The sequence below is a fragment of the Peromyscus eremicus genome, chromosome 11 (assembly GCF_949786415.1).
Source record: "Peromyscus eremicus chromosome 11, PerEre_H2_v1, whole genome shotgun sequence".
Taxonomy (NCBI): domain Eukaryota; kingdom Metazoa; phylum Chordata; class Mammalia; order Rodentia; family Cricetidae; genus Peromyscus; species Peromyscus eremicus.
Genome location: NC_081427.1, coordinates 27,030,019 through 27,049,069, shown reverse-complemented (window position 1 = coordinate 27,049,069; position 19,051 = coordinate 27,030,019). Strand labels below are relative to the sequence as shown.

At 44.7% G+C, this 19,051-nt stretch overlaps 1 protein-coding gene across 1 annotated transcript in view; it reads right to left on the bottom strand.

Annotated features, from left to right (window-relative positions):
• The window catches only part of Rai14 (retinoic acid induced 14), a 148,232-nt gene that overhangs the window by 36,896 nt on the left and 92,285 nt on the right, over nt 1-19,051 (bottom strand). Inside the window, exon 4 of the mRNA XM_059276774.1 lies at nt 443-531. Within this exon, the coding sequence (XP_059132757.1) occupies nt 443-531 (89 nt within the window). The remainder of the gene's footprint in view (nt 1-442; nt 532-19,051) is intronic.

Here is a 19,051-nt window from a genome sequence, read left to right as displayed (position 1 = left end):
GCCCCCCCCCAATGTACTGTTTATTCTTCTTTCTTTCCCCTGCCTCCTTCATCTCTTCCAGGTCCCAGATGACTTTGAAGGCCCTGCAGTATGGCCAGGGTCAAGATTAAAGTCATCCCTCTGTCCAGAGCTCTAAGCTAGCTATGAAATCTGCTACCAGTAATTCACCATATTTATCAGTTTACACAAAATCATGAATTAGGAGATATTGGTTGATCTATATATACAGTCTTAGAAATTAATATAAAATGCAGTGCTGGAGAAAAAGAAGCATATAGTCTCCAACTGACTAGTCACACCAAAGATGAAAACACACAGAGACCAACAATGAAGAAATGGTAGACTCCTGGCTTGTCTGCACACTCCACAGTGAATATGTGCCACCTTTATGACACCTATCTTCATGCTGGCTTGTTGATTTAAGAGATTAGTAACCACATACCAGAGGTGTCTTGGGCAGTCACATCCACACCATGTGTAACCATGACCTTGAGACATTCCACGTGTCCTTTCGCAGCAGCGAGGTGGAAACTGCAAGGAGACAAGGAAACACACCTCCTTAGGAATCATCATCTCAGAGCTCATCTCCAACAAAGCTTTGCCATGTACACGATCTCACCCTGAGCTCCACGGCAACCCTCCAAGACCCAAGTGGGCATCGTTATCAACCTCACGGTGAAGACAAGAGACTCAGCAGGGTCTGGTCATTTGCTCATTTACATGTTTTCTCAGTGCTGGGACTTGAGTCCAGAATGTCATATTACCACTTAGCTACACACCTCCCATCAATCACTGTCATCTTTTATTAAATGATGGAGCAGGAACTCGATCTTAGGCCTTTCAACCCCAAACCAAGGCTCTTTGAAAAGTGAAATTCATCACTTCTTGTCTCTTTCCCCACCCCTCAGTAGAAAGTCATTGACTTTTTTCCTGTTGTCCATTGCTTGCAACAAAAGCATCTTTCTTAAATAATACACTCTACACTAAGACGCACGGTGGTCAAGTTCTTGAGCAAGCCAAGTCTGTTGCTGTTTTGTATGTGAATAATAAGAGTCACAGGAAACATTTGCTGAGTGTTTAGTATGTGTCCAACATCTTATCCACTTTCATATCTTTCTATCTACATATCTTTATATCCACTTTTAGCATCTCTGTTCATTCCCATAACAGCCTTTTAAGGTGAGGCTTACATTTGTAAATGGTGGCAGAATTAACAGGTGCCAACAGTAACAAAGTCCCCAACTGGGCTCTAGAACTCAGTGACACTTGAGGCTACACACTATGCTCACCACTTTTAGAATGCCATTAAAAGGACTAACGTTCAAACACCATACTACCCATTCCTGCAGGTCCCTGAAAGAGGCACTTCTGTAGGCTGAAAGAGACAATGGACAACTTCACTGTGTAGTCAGGACCAGAAGTAGAGATAGTCTCCCACGTGGAGTGATGGCATGTCTCTCTCAGGCCTGCTCTTATGGAGAGGGGCAGGCAAGCCCCCACTTCTCCTCTACCTCGGCTCTGTTTAAGAGGTGTGTCCTTGGGCTATTTCCTATGCAGAACTACCTCTGAATTAACGCTCACCTAGTGTTTGCTTGTATAGTTTGCAGAGTCATCAGAGCCTCAAGTCACAGTCCAGTGGCAAACCCAAGATCTGCTATTTGAACCCAAGTTGTGTGACTGCAACATCTCCTTAAAGCTAAGTGCTGTGAATGGACAGATCCATCAAAGGAGGATATGTCGGGTCCGACAGTAAATCATCAGCTAGAGAACAAGAGCTAATTAACTGTGTCTGGGCATAGTCCATTCAGCTTCTCTTGAGCCTAAACTCCTACCACTGCAAGGTAAAACTGATCAAGCCTACTTAGTCCCAATCACATTGTTTCAATATTGTCAATAACATGACCTCTGTATAATCTCTTTACTTTTTAAGTTATTTACATCTTAGTAAAAATGGACTAATTTGGAAATGTGGTAAGCATATAAGCAGAATCTTGGTGAAATAAAGCTTACCTCCTAAAAGGCAGCGGTGCTTCATTCTATCATCAATTTACCTTTATATGGAAGCCTTTTATTTTAACCAGCCTTGGTAGAGCTTTCTGAATGTGTCCCAGACACAGAATGGGTAGATGTAACACAATTAACTAGCCTTGAGGATATGGAGTTACCATATCTGCCTTAGTTAGAACTCTCCTTTCAGAGTCACTGATAACTATGTCCCTAGATTGCTAAGACCTGATTAATAAGCTGATTAATAATTGCCTTCTTTTCTATGGCTATGGCTTTGCTGATTGAATGTTCACTTTGCTATCCTATGACCAGAGGACAACAAAATTACAAGTGTCTAGCCAAGAGGGTGGAAGTCACTCTAAATATAACCATACTAGGAACAGTGCTTGTTACATACACAGACACACACACGTTGACGTTTTTATTTGTTGGCTTGTTTGTTTGTTTGTTTGTTTGAGGCAGAGGCCTGCTACATAGCCTATGCTGGCCTCAAACTCATGACCTTGTTGACTCAGAGTTTCAAGTGCTGGTGTTACATTTGTGTCACACGACACCTAACTTATACACGAACTTTTTGTTGTTATTTTTGTTTTTTCAAGACGGAGTTTCTCTGTGTAGCCTTGCTGTCCTGGAACTCACTCACTCTGTAGATCAGACTGGCCTCGAACTCACAGAGATCCACCTGCCTCTGTCTCCCGAGTGCTGGGACTGAATGTGTGCACCACCACCCGGCTGTACACGAACTTTTGATTAAAGTATAACACATGTAAAGACAATGACATGTTGGCTGAATTTTTGTGAATGGGAGATACCTACTTTACTTTATACAACTCAAGAAACATAGCAGGGTCAGCCACTTCCATAGCTCCTCTGAAGCTGTCCGTTGGGCCCTCCACATGTGACAAGATTGCATACTGTATTTATGGGTAGTTCAAACAACAGACACATCTGAAATCAGCGCTATTGCACTGATGCATGCAGCCAAATAAACTTGACATCAAAGTCACTGGATGACTTGAACCACAGAGATTCAAACCATTACTTGGAAGGTCATGATCATTATAAGTGTCTTAGTCAGGGTTTCCCATTGCTGTGAAGAGACACCATGACCAACTCTTATAAAGAAAACATTTAACTGGGGTGACTCGCTTACAGTTTCAGAGGTTCAGCCCATTACAATCATGGTGGGGAGCATGGCAGCGTGCAGGCAGACGTGGTGCTGGAGCCGAGAGTGCTACATCTTGCAGGCAACAGGAAGCCGATTGGCTGTCACACTGAGTGAAGTTTGAGAAAAGACCTCCAAAGCCCGCCCCCACAGCAAGGAAGTTGTTGCACCTCCTAATAGTGCCACTCCCTGTGGGGTCATTTTCTGCAATTTATAACTAACGATTTTTAAGTCTTGTTTTATTAGTGCTATTGATTTTTGGCCTGGATTAAACATAAATCCCTGCCTCATCATCAATCACTTTCTTCTGCAGCAACCTGAAAGCACAGAATTAGCCCCTGCTTTGCTTCCTCCACAACACCCCACGGGTAGAGACGACCTCTGACCCTGCCTTTGGCTTCCATCAACTGGTTAAAGCCAACCACAGTGAATGGGATGCTGGCCTTGAGGAGTCCAGTCTTATCCTTAAAATCTTCATCTTCAACTGACTCTGCATTCGGTAAGTGATGGATTTTGATGTTACTCTCTTCAATTTCTTCCAAAATCCTGTTCTTTAGCCTCTCATGCTCCTTTGGAGTGTGTGTGTCAGCTTTTGCAAGGACAGGCACAATATCCACATACTGTGTGTTATCTTCATAAATGTAACAGCCAAAGGCTTCAATCCATGTCCAAAAGGTGAGAAGAAGAGGAAGCAACAATGTGCCCTATTTACAATGATGTGCCGCCTGTTCAGTCCGCTCTCATTATGGAGGTAGCGTTCAAACCGCTCATCAATGTAGGAATAAGGAAGAAATAAAGTGTTGAGAAGATGGGCTCCGTTTCTAATTCCACAACAGAAACTCCTCAGACACTGGCTTTAAAGGAAAACTCCGGATACTAACCTAAACTGACGTCTTTGATGGCTGTGACACATTCTATTGGTAGAGCCAATAAGTAAAGAATTCACTGACTGTATTTTAATAAAGTATGGTGGATGAGTGTGATTTTGTGCTCTACCATAACCATCGGACTTTGGATTATAATTTAGAGTTAAGGTGATTGTTTTCCCTGTAGTTTCGGTACTTTCTAATTATTGTCTTTCAAAATGCTTGCACTCTGCTGCTAATAGAGCATTACAGACCAGCCCCCCCATTCATCATTTTCCTCTGTATTTTACAAAAAGGTTCAGTATTTATTGCTCTTAACAGAATACCAAAAATACAATTAATTAGAAACAGCTTCCTACAATGACAGAGACTCATATTTGCAATTTTACACTGCACCCATATAATCATACTTTTATTTAGTAAAGGCATTCTGAGTCTGTGTGGTTAAAAAAAAAATCAAGCAAGTCATCATTTCAAGAAGACTTCTGGGTGTTTCTGTATCTTACAGCTATAGAATAGCTGCTGCTTTAATCTCTAAGTAAGACCAGGCACACAGAGACATGCCTATCTGTCAGGAAAGGGATGAGTCAGTCGTCTTTGCCAGAAGTTTTTAAATTCACTTAACCAGAGAGGGAAGGAGCTCCCATTCAGCACCTTTATTCCCACTCACAGAGCATGCAACTTGGGGAACCCGTAGCAAAGCTGAACAAACCAGAATGTGATCCTTCTCCTGGGGTACAGTACGCAATGCTGAGCCCCTCTGTCCCTCCAGATCTGCCCTTGGGCTCTTACCCTGGGGTCTGTGGCACAGTGGAGAACTACAATGGACTGCATCCATTTTATCCACCTGTGAAATATTCTATCAGAAATCAGAGAATGGCTATGTAAAAGCACTGATGTAAATGCGTACTAAGTACTCCACCACCAACGCCAGCCAGCAGTTATTATAGCCTCATCGACACGAGACAGAGCAGAGTATGTGACGTGTCACTTAATGAAAGAAACTCAGTGCTCAGAATCTATATCTGGCACCACTGCTTTAACAGAGAAGGCAGAGGGGGGGCAGGGGATAAAAGCTGCTGCGTGCATTTCCAGGGACTGGAAGCGTGAGAACAAAGTAGTAGACATTCACAGGCCCCAAGATCTCCCCAGCGTCAGCCTTGTCTAAGGCTCACACTCGAGCTACTTATGTTCTGGCACCTCTCAGGAAAGTGACAATCCCCAGAGCAGCACTTGGCAGCAGCAGCGAGACATGAACATTTAGCCTCTGAACGGGAACCAGAAGCAGAGCCGACGTGAACAAGACACTCAAGTGGGGGATACTGGATATCACTGGGTGGAAAAGCAGGACTCGTAGGTGACAGAGCTTTGATTCGGAGCTGACAGGGAGCATGTTTCCTCACCTATGCAGAGAGGAAAGTGTGGGCACTTTTGGAGGTGACTGGTGGACAGGGACCAGCTCCCGTCTAGACGGCAGGCAGACACCTGCTCAGTTACTGCAGGAATAGGAATGGAGGGTGCCCCAGGTCACCACCTAATAGTTGATGTCCTTAGATTAGCCTATGTATAGAACACTGGCTAAAAGCATCTGTCTACCTGTAAATAAAGTTTGGCGGATTGGAATGAGTGGGAGCCAAAGCGGTAAATTACCTAAAACCTACACTAAACCTACTTAAACTCCCTTTTAAACATGCTTTCCTGACAATGCTGATGGGCTGAGAGAATGTGCTCCCTAAGTATGAGATACTTTTGATACTACAATACTTGTGTGCTTTTAAGTACTATCGCTACTAAGGCTAAATCCATCCACTCACATATTTACTACAATATGTAACTTCCATGTGTCAAATACTGTTCTGAGCCCTGAGAAATAGTGAATAAAATGAGTTCCTTCTTAGGAAACTCAGCTTTTAGTATGAACTCTGAAGGTTAAGCAGACTGAGGGGACATCCTGTACACACACACACACACACACACACACACACACACACACACACACACACACGGTGGGGGGAGGGTGGGAATTTAACAACATTCAGAGACAGTCTTGGTTACTAATAGGCAAGGGAGAGAAGAGGGGCCCTAGCTAATATGCAGGAGACAGAGATAACTGCTAAGAATCCCAAACATCGTAGGACAGCTCCTGTCTCAAAATATAAGTCATTCCTAGGTTCAAAAGCCCTGTGCTAAGCCTTTGAATCAACATATAATGCTGAAGCATGATTCTACTAAAGACTGAAGAAATAAAATAAGCACATTTTCACATTTTATTAACATATGATCCACATGCTATTAATTCACTGTGGTAAGATGTACAGTTTGGTTGTTTTTAGCATTATCACAAAGGTGTGGGACCAACCTCACTGTGTCAGACTTACGGTCACTACGACAAAAATTCCTGACCTGGGAACGATGTTTCAGTTCGTCATGGTGCGGATGGCACAGTGGGACAGTCAGGAAATGGAGGGAAGAGAAGGGACAGGGAGGGGCCAGAACCTTCCAAAGCACACTGCCAGTGACTTCCTTCCTCCAGCCCGGCCCCACCGTCTCCCCACAGCATGGCTAGCTCGGGATCAAAGACTAGCATGTAAGGTCTATGTTCAAGCCACAAGGAAGGAAGGGAGGTAGAGAGGGAGGGAGAGAGAGAGAGGGAGCGGGGAAGGGAGGGGAGGGGAGGGGAAGGGAAACTCTCAAGCCCTACAAGACCCCAGACTCTCCTTAGTTCAGAGCTTCCTGTACTAGATTCCCAGGGGAGTTCCCACACACCTAAAGTAAAAATCCTTCACCTAAATGGAGAACAAACAGAAAACCCCACACTATTGTGTTCTGCCATGGTGCCCACGGTGTCAACATTCTTTAAAAACATACTCTCTGAACCCTAAAACCCATTTTATAGCTACGTCCCACAAAAAAAGGAATCCCTATGGTGTCATGTTTTATTGTAACAGGGCATGTTTAGCTCGGCTCATAAGGCTCAGGCCAGCCCTCAACAGAGGGGTAACCAAAAGACACAAACAAGCAGCCGCACGATTTACATAAAGCTGCTTTCATCCTGTGATGCTTTTTGATTCTTGGAATGCTTCTGCTTTTGACACTTGGACTGATCCCAAGCTTTTAGTCCCCACCAGTCCTCCTTCTCTCTGACATTCTCCCTTTCTCACTCCCCAACCCCAACCCCTGTCCCCTGAAGAGAAAGTCAATGCATGGGTGATGTCCCGAGCAACTGGCGGCAGCCTGAGTATAGGATAGTGGTGCGGCAGAGGAGGAGAGGGCAGCCTGGTGAGAGGCTAGGGGTCTGGGCAGCACACTGTCAGACATTTTATTGCTACATGGCGGTGACTGAACTTTAAAGAAATTGTATAACACCACCAACGACAGCAGAGAATCTACTGAAACACTATACTGCAGTAATTCTATAAGAAACCACTGTTTTTCACAATTTACAGAAGAGGAAACTGAGGCACAGAGAAACTTAGTAACTTGTCCAAAGTCTGAGAATAAGCAGTAGAGCCCAGATCTAAACCTGGCATTGCGTCTCGAGGGCTGGTCTCCCACCACCATGCTGAAACATGGCCCTTCGCTCAATCACTCTGTAAAACAAGGGACATGCTATGGATTCTATCTCACTGGTTGGGCTGCTCTTTAAAAAAAAAAAAAACTTTAAGCCAAAAACTGGAAGCAAACAAAGGCATCCCCGGGGCAGCTCAGGGATGCAGGGACTCTCGGACGGATGGGGATGCAGTCCTAGCACAGAGGCAAAAAGCCAGCAACGGAGGTTTCCTTTCCTACAAAAACCACTCAACGAGTCATGCAAACTTCCCTGAAACAAATACCTCAAGACCAGGGTGGGCTATTTCCCAAGGCTCTTTATCAGAAGGAGACTTGAGCTGTTATTCAAACCCCCCGAGTTTTAGTTTGGCAAGTTCCAGTTTCCAAAGAAAGAGAAGTAAACATAATTCTTCTGGTTCCCGGTTACCAGAGGAAACGTCTATCAGAAGGAAAGACATTCTCAAGGCTACTTGCAGAAGGATGACTTTTCAGGCATGCTCATTCACAGAAAACCTTACTCAAATGGAACTTGTCTTTTACCACACGGGCTCCATGAGATTTCCACATCTTCCCTGCCTCTGGAGCCAATAGATTAAATATCCAACACTCAACAGAGATAACTGTTCCCCAACCCTACCAGCACTAGTTACATACAAGCCAGAATCCAAGTATTACCAGTTGCAGAAAGGAAAACTCTAACATCTTCATGCATGAAAAAGAACCGAGGTTCAAAGAAGCTAGGGCACACACAGAAGAGGAGGATGTGAATTCACCTCCCCGATGCTTTTTTGTTGGAGACAGGGTCTAGGCATACAACATAGGCAGGCTTGAATTCACAGCACTCCTCTTGCCTGACCCTGAGTGCTGGGGTTTCAGGTGTGAGCCATGACACCTGGCTCTTGGCCCTGATACTGAGGTTAGGTGTTCTCCCGCTCTTCCTACGGTCAGTAAGAGGCTTAGGACTAGATTGTGATGCAGACCAGCTCCTCCATAGTTGCTGAGACCCAGGCATTTCAGTTCTGCAACAGGAATCTCACAATCCCAACCACTTAAACTTGCTTCCATTTCATCTACACCGTTTAGAAGATGTCATTGTGGAGAGGGAAAAAAAAATTAAATAATCTTAGGGAAACCCAGGAAAGTGAAGAACTTTTATTATGACTGAATCCAAAGTCCTGGCCATGGAGTAGAAATCTGTGTGTGAGGCATCCTGGCTCCCTCTCCTCAGCCTCAGCTTCTGTCACTCTCACGACTCACCGGGCTCTAGCCCACTGGCTCCTCGCTTGTCTCTTGAGGCCACTGAGCACCATCCCACCTCAGAGTCTTGCCTTGCTATTCCAGGAGAGCCATTACTCCAGAAAGGTTCAGCAATCTGCTCTGTGCTGCCTCTCCCAGGCTCGATCAGAGTGATGCCTGCCCTCTGCACTTTCTTCGATGGACCAGACAATATTTTGAAACTGGCCTTTACTTTGCTGTCCATCAGTCCTAACAGACTGTCTTCACAGTATGGAAGGTCTGTCTTGCTTATTCTTCAACTTCCCTAGCACACAGAAGTGTTGTCTATTTTTTTTTTTTTAAGGTAATGTAAAACTTCAGCTTTGGTTTTGTTTTTTTACTTTTCTCAAGTCTAGGTACAACAACGAACACACTGGAAATTATTATCTGGTTGTAACACATGTTCTTGATAGAATCTGTGTCCTTGGGCGAAGAGGAATTTTGCTTCCTAGCACAGGTTCAAAGTGGTTCCCCAGGAAAGTCCTGGGGCCAGCATCAGCTAAGATCAGCCAAGAACCAGACAGAAATGCAAATGCTCACAATCTTGCTCAGCAGGCCCAGAGGTAATTCCGATGGACATTGGATTTTTGGGGTCCCTGGCATAGAAGAAAGAGCATGGACCATACATGGTTTTGGTCTCAATTCTACCTTTTCTCGGGCATTTCACATTAAAAGCTTTCGCCTGAGCCACTACAAGGAAGCAAATGGAAGAGCTAATGAAGGTTGAAAAACTAAAATGAGACCCACAGGTTTCCAGTTACACCTAAGTCACTCAAATCCATTAGTCTGAGTTTACTCATCTGGTCACACAACTCTTTTCCAGTTCTAAAACACGAACTCAAATGCAACCGAAATGTTTTATGGCACTTAACTTATTTCAACAACTAAATTTTAGGTCAGTGAGCTCAAAGGAGGGTGGGCCTACATCAGCTTGCAACTGGACAGTCCTACCACAAGAGATAAAAGGTCTGGATTCCCCTTTTAGAGTATAGACTTGCTTAATAGCATCAGTGATAAAAGCAATAAAAAACTAAATTCCACTCTGCCAGGGGGTGTTAACTCTACTGGCCCCAAGGAAAATCCCTATAGCATGAAGTGCCACTACCAACTGGCGTTCCTTAGTTTTCAAAGCAATTTCATCATGATGCGCGCGCGCGCGTGTGTGTGTGTGTGTGTGTGTGTGTGTGTGTGTGTGTGTGTGTGTGTGTGTATAAGTCAAAGAGCAACCTCAGGTGCTGGTCCTTGATGTCTGCCTTGTTAAAGGGCTGGATTGCCAGTTTGAAGGTCATGGAGCCTTTTAGGAAAGGTAAGACCTGGCTGGTAGAAGTAAGTCATTATGTGGGTTTTACACTTCCCTTGTTCCTGCTTGTGTGCTCTGATTCCCAGTCTGTGGTAAGGGGGTGTCTGCTGTTCCCACTGGCTCTCATGGAGCCAGAGTCCATCCCTCAGCACGATTCCCACCATGACAAACTGTGAGGCGACAAAATCTTCCACCCTGTCCCTATCGGGTATTCTGTCACAGAAACAAGGAGAGTAACGAATATAAATATGATTGTTGACTCTTTTTTTCTCTTCAAGACAGTGTTTGTCTGTGTAGCCCTGGCCATCCTGGAACTCACTCTGTAGACCAAGCTGGCCTCAAACTCACAGACATCTACCTGTCTCTGCCTCCGGAGTGCTGGGATTAAAGGCAATACCACTGCCTGGTGATAAGCAGCTGTAAGTACCCAAGATTGCTACCAAATACAGTCAGCACTAATACTTCTGGTTTGGGTTCTCCTGGGGAAGGGGTCAGGGGTGTGGTGACAGAAATGGAGGATTGTTTCTAAAGCTAAGAAACCCTATAGGGCTCAAGGGCGCAGCATTTGCTCAGCATGTTGAGAGGCCCTGAGGGCTGGGAAGGGGGAGGAGAGGAACCCAAGCTTTGAACATAACACATCCTCAGACTCTAGTGCCTAGAAAGTAGAACAGGTGATGTGTATTAATTCCAGAGTTTTTGGGTTTCTGAGTTAATTCTTTGATGTCTGTCCCAGGATAAGTGAGACCAGCCGAAGAGAGGTGAGGAAGACTGGAAAGAGTGTGACAAATGAACTGTGACAAATGTGTGACAAAGAGGAAAGTCGCCTGTCCAGTATCTCAACCAACAGTCCCTTCGTGGACTCTAACCCTGGCAATCCGATAATGAAACAAGATAAATGCAGCCGCGTTGGAACTCAGCGGAGGTTACAAGCAAGAGGTGACAGAACAGTCTTGAGACACTCCGTGGGACTGGTGTGTAGGGATGCTGGGTACTTTGTAAGGCAGTAACCAGGGCTAGAGAGGAGGATGTGGATGTGTGAAGGACGGGCACTCGTTACTGATCGAAATGGCCTCGACCCTTGAACTGTCTGGCTGCTGTTTAGCGTGAGAACCTCCTGCTCCAGATGCCCTCTTTCTTGTGAGTGACTGAGGGCAGGTCATTGACTGTGTGCTCAAGAGCTCCACCCCCAGCCTCCCTGCTTTGCTCTCTACCAGTGACCCGAGTTTCCCAGGATCTCTCTGACCCCTGTACTGGGGGTTGCTTCAGCCCTAGAAGGCATTGCTAGCCAACCAGGAGGAGGAGGCCAGCCAGGCAGGCAGGCAGGCAGGCAACATTACACACTGCCATCTTCAAAATTCTTCAGTTGACATACTTAGTTCACTTGCTTATGTTTTGAGACGGGGTCTTGTTACATGCACTAAACTGGCCACAAACTTGTAGTAATCCCCCTGTTGCTGTCACCCAGGTGTTGGATTACAGGTAGGACAACTACTTACTTAATCCAACTTTGCAAACAACTTAAAAACAGTATTTGTTAATGGTTTCTAGTTTCCAAATCTATTCTAGTCATATTTCATCCCTACTAATTACGTCTTTCATTTACAGCATAATTTTCAACAAGAGTGTAACTTTAACATGATTTACCAGAAGACAAAATTAACTTGTACACAGGCACTATCTACTAAAAAGTGTGTGTGTATCTGTGTCTGTGTATACATGAACTAAAAAAATTCCCCTCTCTTCCACAGGCTTCTTCACCCCACCTGTAACTTGTCGGGATACAACACCCATTGGGAAGCCTCGTTGAGATGTTACTCTCACTGTGGCGTGTCCTGATTGGTGTTTCGCTAACTGGACTGACCATCGGAATCATCTAGGGTGATTACAAACCCTTTCTATCCTGTGTGTGTTTGTATTATGTGGTGGTCTAATGAGGTGCCCTCTGTGTTCTGCATTTGACTACTTGTGTTTGTATTATGTTGTGGTTTAATGAGGTGCCCTCTGTGTTCTGCATTTGACTACTTGGTCCCCTGCTAGTGATGCTACTGGGAAGACTTAGGCGCTTGGCTTTGCTAAAGGAAGCAGATCACTGGGGCAAGCTCTGAGATTTCCCAGTGTGCTCTCTGCTTCCCATTTGTGGCTCAAGGTATGAACTCTCAGTTGCTGCTATGGCGCTATGACTGCCAGCCTGCTACCATTTCCTCACCATGGTGTGATGGTATCTTACCCTTCTGGAACCATAAGCTCCAAACAAACTCTTTTGTAAGTTGCCTTGGAAATAGTGTTTTATCAGAGCAATAGAAAAACACCTGTGAAGAAAGAGTCCATGAATCTTTACTCTTGTATCCTTCATGACTCTAACATTGGCATTTTTTGGATGGCACTGCCAACGTAGATAACTACCAACATGGATGACTACCAACATGGGGAACCCTGCCTCCCTTGACTCACATTTGGAGCAGCTTTTGTTGATGCTGCGCTTTTCTAGGGGCAGAAGTTCCTTAGAAAGTTCCTTTTCCTTCTACACATTGGAAGCTTAACTGAGTCTGGCCCTGAGAGCAGCAGCAACCTTCCCACTAGGCCAATGCAGATTTGGCCTCTCCTTAATGGTGCTAATTTTAACAGTTACAGCCTCTCTCACAGAGTAAGAGTTGAGTGTGACATCCAGCGTGGTAGGTTCCTTTTCCTTTCCAAATTGTGTATTTTTCACCTTTTTTGCCCCATTAGTTCTTCTTCATTGTAGACCTGCATATACAAGTGCTACTAATAACCACTTAACACAACCAATATGAAGCTGTCTTGAAACATCCTCTTCCAAAGAAATAAGTCCATTACTTTTTAATTCATCCTCAGGCAAGTTCTTAGGATGAGAGCAGAAAGCAGCCAGATTCCTTGCTGAAGCACCCCAATAACAGTCTGTAGCCCAGTGGCTAACACTGATCCTCACGGGAACCCCTTGATCTGAACCTCCACTGTCATGTAAGCCTCAGCACTACTGACTTCCAAGCTCCTACTAGAATGGCTTATTGAGCTCTGTTTAGTGTTCAACTGCTTTTCTAGTCTAAAATCCCAAATTTTTCCCTATTCCTCCTAAAAATACCAAACCAAAACAAAACAAAAAACCCAACAAAAACAAAAACTAACAACAGCATGGTCAGTCAGGTCTGTCACAAAGTCTACTTCCTGGTACTAATTTCTACCCTAGCTCTTCTATTGTTGGAATAAAACATCATGACTACTGTGGATATCTCTCTGTATAAATAAAACACTGATTGGCCAGTAGCCAGACAGGAAGTATAGGCGGGACTAACAGAGAGGAGAATTGAGGGAACAGGAAGGCAGAGGGAGAGACTGCCTGGAGCTGCTGGCAGGACAAGGAAGAGGTAAGGTACCAGTAAGCCATGAGCCATGTGGCAAAGTATAGATTAATAGAAATGGGTTAATTTAAGATGTAAGATCTAGACAATGATAGGCCTGAGCTAATGGCCAAGCAGTTTAAATAATATAAGCGTCTGTGTGTTTATTTTATAAGTGGGCTAAGGGACTGCCGGGATTTGGCGGAACCCGGAGAGAAAACTCCAGCCACACATGACCAAGACGACTTTAGAACAGAGAGCTAATTTGGGCCTACAGCTCCAGGGGGTCAGACTCGTACAGGTAGTTGTCAGCAGGCAGACATGGCAGCTGGAGCAGCAGCTGAAAGCTCCCATCTTGAACCACACACAGTAAAACATGTAAAATAACGTGCATCTTCTGAAATCTCAAAGCCCACCCACAGTGACACACGTTCTACTCCTCCCCAAACAGCCACCAAATGGGAACCAAGCACGTGGACTCCTGAGACTTATGGGGGACACCTCACTCACATTGTCACATACTGGTTACCCTTTGCTTCTGTCATCAAAATACCTCACAGAAAAGTTGAGAGGAAATAGCCTTAAATTTAAAAACTTTCATGTGCAGGAGTGCTTGCCTGTATGTATATATGTGTACCACATGCATACGTGGTATCTGCGGAGTCCAGAAGAGAGTGTCAGATCCCCTAGAACTGAAGACACAGACAGTTGTGAGCTGCCTTGTGAGTCAAACAAACAACCTGGTTCCTGTGCAAGAACAAGTGCCCTTAACCAGTGAGCTAGGTCTCCAGCCACAAGAGAAGAAATTATTTATCTTCACGTTTCAGGGGCTCAGTCTATGGTTGTTTAGTCCCATACACTTAGGCAGAACATTATGGTGGTGGGAAGGAGTGATAGAGGCTGTTCTTTGGGATCAGTTCTCTGGTCAGTGTAAAGAGGAATATAAGAAAAAGACCAGGGATTATGTGAAAGTACATGCCTTAGTAGCCTACTCCTGCCAACGAGGCCCCACTGCCGGCCTTTCACCATCTAATGAAAATCAAGTGGAAAACAAATGGCCCAGTGTCAAGTGAGGCCCCAAGTGGATTCATTCACCTTTAAAAATTGATGCAGGGGCTGAAGCTATGGCTCAGAGGTTAAGAGCACTCGCTGCTCTTGCAGAGTACCCAGGTTCCATTCCCAGCACCCACAGGGTGGCTGACACCATCTGCAATTCCAGTTTCAAGGGTCTGATGCCTGCTTCTGACTGCCATGGGCACAAAGCATGCATACAGTGCATATTCACACATGTAGGTAAAACAGTCATGCTGTGGAGCAATCCTTCTGTATACTGTGAAGATGTGTTGCTCTCATTGTTAATAAAAAGTTGGTTGGTCAGTAGCTAGGCAGAATTTTCAAGACAGAGAGAACACTGGGAAGAAGAAGGGCAGAGTCACAAGGAGTAGCCAGCCAGATGTGGAAGAAGCAACATGGGAAGTCCATAGATGAGGTAAACCAGCCTTAGGGCAGCACACAGATTAATAGAAATGGGTTAATTTAAGTTGTCAAAACTAGCTAAAAACAAGCCTAAGCTATTGGCAGAGCATTTATAATTAATATTAAGTCTCTGTGCGGTTATTTGGGAGCAGGCTGTAAGGAAAAAAAAAACTCCACCTACACACTCATACACATAAAAAGAAAGTATTGTGTGACTCAAAATAGAGTGTGTCTCGCTTAAGATCCATCAAGTATCAACAGGAAGCAGACAGCTGTGAGTCAGGGGATAAAGAACATCACAGCCTGGGCCCCAATTTTCAGAGGCGGTTCAAGAGAGAAACATTTAGTCCATACAATCTACAGCCCAAATGCCTATAACTATCCAAGACCAGCCTTCAGAGGGAAGTTATACGATGACAGTATAGGGAGGGGTAGGGGCTGCAATCACTCACATTATGTAAAGACTTCCATTAAATAATTTAGAAGTCCTTTGTGAGAACTAGAGAAGGCTGATAACATGGTATGACTTGATTTCTAAGATAGAATTGCTGGTACCAACCACCTAATGCATCCCTATTCTGAGCAAACAGAAAGGCAGAGGGTAGAAAAGGTCATAGGCCAGAGAAGCATCTTACCGTACTGGCTTGCAGAGATCAAAACCCACTTCTCTACTTTACACTTCAGTTCCACAGACATCTAAAAATACTTTCACGAGTTTCTGCTTTCAAGGCCAAAAAGATCAGGTTTCTGAAATGTGGACTCTCTCCTCTCTCTCCTCTCTCTCTCTCTCTCTCTCTCTCTCTCTGTGTGTGTGTGTGTGTGTGTGTGTGTGTGTGTGTGTGTGTGTGTGTACACGCTCTTTTTAAGGTCTATGCACCTATGCCCTGGCGAGTATTTGTTCAAAATACTATGGTCCCAGCCACGATTTTATTTAGTCTGGTTGTTCCTAAGACAAACACACATAACTTTAATTAAAGGCAAATTCAACACAGGGGAAAGCATCTTGAAGCAATTAGACTCTTCTACAGTGAGGTTTCAGGGTACTGACATCCTCCCACTTCCTCACCTCCCCCATGGAAAGAGAGCAGATGGGGCAGAGGAACCCAAGCCTAGCTCCATAAACGCAGCCTGCAGCTCTAACTTTCTGCCCTACTCTGTTCTGTTCTATGGCCAAGCCACCACCCTGATCTCACTCTTCCCTGACTGAGTTCAGTCATTCAACTGCTTTTACTTTTTTTTTTTTTTTTTTTGGTTTTTCGAGACAGAGTTTCTCTGTGTAGCTTTGCGCCTTTCCTGAAACTCACTTGGTAGCCCAGGCTGGCCTCGAACACACAAAGATCCGCCTGCCTCTGCCTCCCAAGTGCTGGGATTAAAGGCGTGCGCCACCACCGCCCGGCTTGCTTTTACTTTTTAAAACCCCCTCTGCAATCAGTGTCTGAGGAAGAAATTTTCTGACAGTTTCTCCTCTTGCCATGACGGGATATTCAAGAAGAAACTACAAAGTCTCAGGAATTTCCAAGCTACTCATCGGATCTTGGTCTATGGAAGTTTCTGGAGAACGACTAGACAATGGCTACTTTGACCAACACATTCTTCAGACTTCTGGGCTTGCTGGTCCTCTGGAGTACACACTGAGTGCTTTTTTACTCTAACTGCTCTGGAAGCAGGGGTGGGTGTGGGTGGTAATGCTTCCCCAGAATTGCTATTTCCCCTGGATCCCAAGTTAATTTACCCCTAGGTAATTTATCTCTGAAGCATTATCAGCAAAAAAGTGGGTTTTCTCCACAGCATTCAGAGCAAATGGTTCTTTTGTGCCTAGAACACAGGGAAAGGCTAGCCTCCTGAAGTTTAACACTGCATGAGAGTCAGGTCCTTTGGAAAGTAAGGCCTTTCTTAGTGGAAGTTAAAATTACTGCTGCTCCTGTCAGTACCGTGGAATGTAACTGGACATAGAACCTGGGCAGATCCATGGACAGTTTTACTTATGAGAAGGTAAGGACATAGAAGAGAAGAGGACACATAAGGAGAGAACATTTAGATAAGGGCATGGCTGAGAGATGACCTTGAATAAACAAGTCAAGACTTTGCACTCACAGGTACAATCCGTTACCCTAAAAGCCCTCTAGAGAAGGATCCTGCAGCCCAATTTTGCTATGGAACTGTATACAAGGAAAGGAAAGAAAAGGCAGAAAATGAGACCAAGCAAGGTCAGGGACGTCATTTTCAAGTTCATGATGTGGCCTGATCCTGTAGAGAGAAAAGTGAAGCATCTCATACATGTCCACAAATGAGCACCAATCATCTCTACAAGCTCCACTGGCATGATTGAGCCAAGAGGTGCAGTTGAAGGGCCAAGACTCCTATCTGTCTGTCACAGACTCTGAACAATTCTTAGGACGCTATGGTTCCTGTGTTATCCAACCAAATGTACCTAGAAAAAAACAGAGACAACCAAACTTTTCTAGGAACAAAGAGATCATGGGAACCTCCGCACAGCGGGGCCAACACCTATGGGTGCGAAGCCTAAGGCAACGGAGTGATGCCACATGGAGCTCCTTTGGTAGCAGAAACCTTGATTTGACATTGTTACAGGGTGACAAAGGAGTAAGGAAGATGATTTCTGGCCTCTCAGCCCTACCTCAATGTGAATATTCCAACCACTGGGTTAGACTAGAAATATAAAGCCAGGTAAGATTTAATGCCTGGTGCCTTTAAAACTGAAATTCTCGGTTACTGGTTAATCACTTCAGTCCTCAAATAAGTATCCCAAGCAGGAAAATGACGTGTTGATTGAAGTGTTGACAGCTGATGACTTATGGAAGACACCCCCCCCACACACACACACACACAGGAAAAGAGGTCAATTAGTCTTTCTAACTTTTTATGGAAGGATCGTTAAGGCAAACAAACAAACAAACAAACAAACAAACAAAAGAGCTGCCTTCCAACAGAAACATGGGGAGAACCATGGTGCAGAGGCCTCGCTTTTCTCATCTGTAAGATGGAGGCAGGAATTTCTGTGCAACGTCTGTGTACAGTACCACCATTCTAAGAGAACAGAATGAACACTGGCACATACCAGAACACGGATGGGCCCCGAGCACACACTAAGTGAAGAGGCATGAGGCAGAGGCCACACACATGACGCCATTTACACAGAACTCAAAGAGGCCAATGCACAGAGATGGAGAGCTCATTAATGATGGGCAAGGGGAAGATGGAGCGAGGCTGGGGGTGACTGCCTAAGGGGTACAGAATTTCCTTCGGGAGAATGAACCACACTGTGAAAGTGCTCCATAAAACCAAACTGTAGATGTTAAAATCATTAAAACGCTTAGTTTTATGTGATGGGCCTAGAACATGGTCACCTTAGTCATTTAATCTACAGGTAATACACAGGAAATAAGGGTCAAATTTCATACGGTCTTCACGCTTGCGTCTAAGTTGCTAATCTAAATTTTCTGTCATTTTTTCAGTAAGTGCTGTCTTGGTCAAAACTGTCATAAGCACTTATATTGCCTTCCCCGGGGGTAACTATAAAAGGCTGTCTTATGCAGACACCTGGACACAAGGAATAAGTGCAGGAAGGCTGTGGCAGACTAATACAAAAGGCACTGTCTGTCACCAGAAACCTCACGACAAAAGAACAGACTCCCGGGCCTCCCAAGGTACAAAGACTCAGAACATCTTTTTAAAGTACCTTAGGCAATGGCAGTGTAGAAGCTCCCTGGGCTAAGAATCACTAGTCTGGAATGAGAAAGAAGAGACAGTTTCTCGAGTGCCTCCTGTGAGTGAGAACTGTGCTCGCTCTGTACACACAGTACCTACCACCATGGATCATCCATACTCTCTTGGACCTCTACTCACCAACCATGAACACATCACGGTCCCTAGGAAGAGACTCCACCTCTAAGGAGCAGGAGATCAAAGACAAATATCCCATTTGCTTTACCTAAACTCCAAGGAAAATGAATGTTTTATACCAAGAGCCAGGCAATGAGTACTGGGGGCTCTGTGAGCCATATGGTCTCTGCTGTAATTATTCAGTTCTGCCTTT